We start from the raw sequence: 6,000 nt of genomic DNA, 5'->3' as shown, positions 1-6,000 counted from the left end.
TTCAAAACAGCTTCTAAATGTCAGACTTGACTTGCCCTAACAAAAAATGTATTAACTACTACAAAAATGTTAATGAATTATAATCCACATAATTCACATGTACTGTTTCCTGCTGTGAGAAGCAGGGTCAAATTAAGATTTAGCTACTAATTTATGTTTGCTACCACCACCACTGGCCAGTTCAATGTCTTTTATCTGACTGTTGAGATTCGTGTAATCATCTTGTCATTTATCAACAGTAAATCAACACTGATTTCACACGTAAACTGAATTCTTAGGGGGTCTATAACCACAGAACTAGAATGAAGGATTCTACGTTTAAATCTAACAGCTACATTTTCAGAAAGGCTCAATTAAAATCAGGGGTGATTTTGTGGATTTTGACAATGAATTATAATTAATCAATCAATTAATGGATGAACAGGTTCATCTCGAATGGTTGATCTAGAACTACAGATCAACACTCGCTCTGTGAGAGAGAGAGAGCGAGAGAGAGAGCGAGAGAGAGAGCGAGAGAGAGAGCGAGAGAGAGAGCGAGAGAGAGAGCGAGAGAGAGAGAGAGAGAGAGAGAGAGAATCATAAAATAAACCAGGAGCTATTCTGGCAGCGGTAGTGGTGCTCTCTCTCCCTCCCACGTACCGCTTTAGCCGACATCCACAAATCCACACAGTGACAATCATTCATCTCTGCTTGGAACAACAACACCTCAGTGCGACCACAGAATCCACCGGACTCTCACTTCAGCGCTCCTACTTTTCTTAGAAAATCCGCTCTGGACTCGCAAGCGACAGCACAATATTGGGCAGCTACCGCGACTCGTTCTTCTCCCCTCATCATCTGAATGACGGGCGGACGGTTCGACTTTGACGATGGTGGCACATATTGCGGTGGCTGGGAGGATGGGAAAGCCCATGGACATGGCGTCTGTACCGGGCCCAAGGGCCAAGGCGAATACTCGGGGTCCTGGAACAATGGTTTCGAGGTAGTGGGGGTTTACACCTGGCCCAGTGGAAACGTGTATCAGGGCTACTGGGCACAGGGGAAACGACACGGACTCGGTGTGGAATCGAAGGGAAGATGGATTTATCGTGGCGAATGGACTCATGGATTGAAAGGTAGATACGGGGTCCGGCAAAGTCTCCACACGCCTGCCAGATACGACGGGACTTGGAGTAATGGTCTGCAAGATGGATATGGAGTTGAAACGTATGGTGATGGAGGTAAGAGTGCCAGTAACAGTTTGTGGTTAGTAGATGTAATGCCGTTTGAAAGAGCAGTCTCGCTTTTTACAGTGTAGCAGGGGGCACAAATGTTGTTGAGCAATTCAGTTGTATCAAAGTTTGATAAGAGTAGAGAAGCCTGCCTGAACTATGTGCCAGTGCCACACCACTGTGCTCTATTGATATAAACTGGACTGGTCAGTCAGCACTGAGCTCTCCCATAGAGGTCATGGCTAAAAATAGAAACATCACTCAGCCACACTTGAAAATCAAAGTGCTTTTTAACCAGCACATACTTATTGTATTGATCTTTGTTCATTTGTTGCAATATGGTAATTGAGTGTACAGTAGTTTCTATAGAAAGTCGTTTTAGAGTATATAAAAAAAAGATTCAAAGATTGTGTTTGAGACAGAAGTGGTGATGAGGTTGTAATGTCAGGGCACACAATCATAGTCATACACGCACAGTTGCATATAACTTGTAGGTTATATCTATTCCAGAGAGAAGAATCCACGTTTTGGTGACTCAGCATTAATTGATAGGCTTTTATATATTGATTAATACAGGGGAAACCAAGAATGGATTGTAGGAAATTCAATAGATGTTAATAGATCAGTAATAAACACACCACAATATCTTACTTCAGATGAAGTGTGACAATCAATAGATACTGTGGCATAATAAACACATATCAAAATAATTTGATTTGCCAAAGATAATGTGGACATTGATTGCAGTCTGAGGGCTGGATTTGCAGAAGATAAAGTGAACATTTATTTCAGTCTGAGGGCCAGAGCCAACAAAATCTGAGCAAACTTCATTAGCCGGTTCCCCCTGGGCAAGCTTGGCTTCTAGTGCTTTCTTTTGTGCTTGGGGTCTAGTATATGTGTCGCTCACTGGTTCAATTTGTAAAGAGAAAAATTCACAGTTCCTGACAGTCTGAAGCAGCAAGAGGTACCTGCATTTCTACACAATTTAAAAACGTTCTAATTCAATTTGGAGAACAGCAAAAACAAGCAAAATTGTCTCCAGCCATTATCACCTTGTTGTTGTAGCTTCATTCATCTCAGTCAATGGGGGACTTAACATTCTACAAATACAACTCATACAAGAATTAGCTGCTACGCACTAGCTCAGCACCAGGATTAAAACTCTAGTTTAGTTTCATGTCAAGTCAAACAACAGTTGCCCAGCCAAAGCCATCTACTACAGCTATCTTTACCTCTGCACCAGTGGCGGTCAGTGCCTTTTAAGATGAGGGAGGACACTTTTTTTTTCATGAACATGGCCTTATTTCTATTAGAGAATTCCATTCTCCCAGTTCATTGTAACAGCGACAGATTTAGGCTACTACGATACTAGAATTGTCCCTATTCCCATTATGAGGTTGCTACAACCTAGCCTATGAATTATTATTTTTTTCTTCTAAGGGGTGAATCAGCTTAATATTGCAGAAAGATTGTTGCTTCCATCAATGTAATTGTCTGCATAATTTCCAATCCCCTATATATATTTTTGATAAATATATATATCCATATACATACACGTATGCATACATATACACATACAGTGGGGAGAACAACTATTTGATACACTGCCGATTTTGCAGGTTTTCCTACTTACAAAGCATGTAGAGGTCTGTTATTTTTTATCATAGGTACATTTCAACTGTGAGAGACGGGAATCTAAAACAAAAATCCAGAAAATCACATTTTATTAATTTGCATTTTATTGCATGACATAAGTATTTGATCAACTACCAACCAGTAAGAATTCCGGCTCTCACAGCCCAGTTAGTTTTTCTTTAAGAAGCCCTCCTGTTCTCCACTCATTACCTGTATTAACTGCACCTGTTTGAACTTGTTACCTGTATAAAAGACACCTCTCCACACACTCAATCAAACAGACTCCAACCTCTCCACAATGGCCAAGACCAGAGCGCTGTGTAAGGACATCAGGGATAAAATTGTAGACCTGCACAAGGCTGGGATGGGCTACAGGACAATAGGCAAGCAGCTTGGTGAGAAGGCAACAACTGTTGGCGCAATTATTTGAAAATGGAAGAAGAATCACCCTCGGTCTGCGGCTCCATGCAAGATCTCACCTCGTGGGGCATCAATGATCATGAGGAAGGTGAGGGATCAGCCCAGAACTACACGGCAGGACCTGGTCAATGACCTGAAGAGAGCTGGTACCACAGTCTCAAAGAAAACCATTAGTAACACACTACGCCGTCATGGATTAAAATCCTGCAGCGCACGCAAGGTCCCCCTGCTCAAGCCAGCGCATGTCCAGGCCCGTCTGAAGTTTGCCAATGACCATCTGGATGATCCAGAGGAGGAATGGGAGAAGGTCATGTGGTCTGATGAGACAAAAATAGAGCTTTTTGGTCTAAACTCCACTCGCCGTGTTTGGAGGAAGAAGAAGGATGAGTACAACTCCAAGAACACCATCCCAACCGTGAATCATGGAGGTGGAAACATCATTCTTTGGGGATGCTTTTCTGCAAATGGGACAGGATGACTGCACCGTATTGAGGGGAGGATGGATGGGGCTATGTATCGCGAGATCTTGGCCAACAACCTCCTTCCCTCAGTAAGAGCATTGAAGATAGGTCGTGGCTGGGTCTTCCAGCATGACAACGACCTGAAACACACAGCCAGGGCAACTAAGGAGTGGCTCCGTAAGAAGCATCTCAATAGAACATCTTTGGAGGGAGCTGAAAGTCCGTATTGCCCAGCGACAGCCCCGAAACCTGAAGGATCTGGAGAAGGTCTGTATGGAGGAGTGGGCCAAAATCCCTGCTGTAGTGTGTGCAAACCTGGTCAAGAACTGCAGGAAACGTATGATCTCTGTAATTGCAAACAAAGGTATCTGTACCAAATATTAAATTCTGCTTTTCTGATGTATCAAATACTTATGTCATGCAATAAAATGCAAATTAATTACTTAAAATCATACAATGTGATTTTCTGGATTTTTGTTTTAGATTCCATCTCTCACAGTTGAAGTGTACCTATGATAAAAAATTACAGACCTCTACATGCTTTGTAAGTAGGAAAACCTGCAAAATCGACAGTGTATCAAATACTTGTTCTCCCCACTGTATATACATACACAAACCTATATTGATATACATACTTTTTTAAGAATATACCTTTAATATTTCCCGCAAACCCTACCACCCTTCCCCCAATTGGAGTCTACTAATAAACACTTAGGCTTCTACCTTCAGTTTATACATCTTATACACATTTTACAGACACAACCTATTTTACAATAGTTATATTTTGTTTGTTTTTAGTCCTTCCTCTATTTCCTCTATTTCCATCCAGTTTAATTTCTATTTGTAACTGTGCTATTTCACAACATTTCTGAACCTATATACATTTTACAGTCACCGTATGCTTTACATTGGTTATCTTGTTATTAGTCCCACCGTTCAGCTCCATTCAACCACTCCCATCTATCTCTCAACTTCATCCATTTTGGATTTCTATTTGCCATATATATTTTAACTGTGCTCTGATGCTTCACAAAAGTATTGAACATTTCTATTCTCATAGCTTCCATAGATTGTAAATTTAAAAAAAAATTTTTTGCTAAAATTTTTATATTATTGATTGATTATGGCTTTTCAAATCACACCGTATTGCTATCTGCAGCGTTAGTTCTAGGCAAATGTTGCAATTCTTCAGCCATTCCTGGACCTGTGACCAAAAACGAGCTACATATGGACAATACCAAAATAAATTATCTAATGACTCTGCCTCCTCACAGCAAAATCTGCAGAGCTGGGAAGATTGTATCCCCCATATATAACATTCTATTGGTTGCAAGAATGTTGTAAAATCATTTAAATTGAACATTTTGATGTTTTGAATCCAGGGTTCCATGTGCCATGGAATGGGTACATCGAAAATCTCTTCCCAACTATTTTGCAATTTATATGGCACAGCTGTCAGTTTTTTGGTCCTTAATTAAATGAAATTGGTATATGTTTGTATTTATCACACTTTTATTTAGCCATTTATGTTCTTTAATACAGGGCAGACATACAAGTTCCTTACTTTTTTCCCCTTCGACTTGCCTCTTCCATTTTTGTGGTAATGCTGCAATTAATTGGTTGTAATTTTAGGTAGAGCAGACTCACCACAGACGGATGCTGGCACTAAGACCGCACTCAACCAACTCTATAAGGCCAAAAGCAAACAAGAAAATGCCCATCCAGAAGCGGCGCTCCTAGTGGCCGGGGATTTTAATGCAGGCAAACTTATATTAATTTTACCTCATTTCTACCAGCATGTCATATCTGCAACCAGAGGGGGAAAAAAACGATAGACCACCTTTACTCCACACACAGAGATGCATACAAAGTTCTCCCCCGCCCTCCATTTGGTAAATCTGACAATAATTATATCCGCCTGATTTCTGCTTACAAGCAAAAACTAAAGCAGGAAGTACCCGTGACTCGCTCAATACAGAAGTTGTCAGAAGAAGGGGATGCTACGCTACAGGACTCTTTTGCTAGCGCAGACTGGAATATGTTCCGGGAGTCATCCAATGGCATTGAGGAGTATACCACCTCAGTCATTGGCTTCATCAATAAGTGCATCAACGACATCGTCCCCACATTGACCGTACGTACATATCCCAACCAGAAGCCATGGATTACAGGCAACATCCGCATCCAGCTAAAAGTTAGCTAAAAGGAGCTAAAAGCTTAAAGGAGCGGGACTCTAATCCAGACGCTTATAAGAAATCCTGCTATGCCCTCAG

General features: G+C 41.2%; 1 protein-coding gene across 2 annotated transcripts in view; it reads left to right on the top strand.

The window, feature by feature from the left end:
* The first annotated feature begins 584 nt into the window (after positions 1 to 584).
* The window catches only part of LOC110530362 (junctophilin-1), a 29,210-nt gene continuing 23,794 nt past the window's right edge, over positions 585 to 6,000 (top strand). For both annotated transcript variants that reach the window (XR_002474514.2, XM_021613349.2), the window contains exon 1: positions 585 to 1,220. Coding sequence is in view for 1 of the 2 variants with exons in the window: in XM_021613349.2 (XP_021469024.2) it covers positions 842 to 1,220 (379 nt within the window). In the remaining variant the exon portion in view is untranslated. The remainder of the gene's footprint in view (positions 1,221 to 6,000) is intronic.

The sequence above is a fragment of the Oncorhynchus mykiss genome, chromosome 8 (genome assembly GCF_013265735.2).
Source record: "Oncorhynchus mykiss isolate Arlee chromosome 8, USDA_OmykA_1.1, whole genome shotgun sequence".
Classification (NCBI taxonomy): Eukaryota; Metazoa; Chordata; class Actinopteri; order Salmoniformes; family Salmonidae; genus Oncorhynchus; species Oncorhynchus mykiss.
Note: the sequence above shows the minus strand (reverse complement) of the source record. Positions and strands in the feature narration are given on the sequence as shown.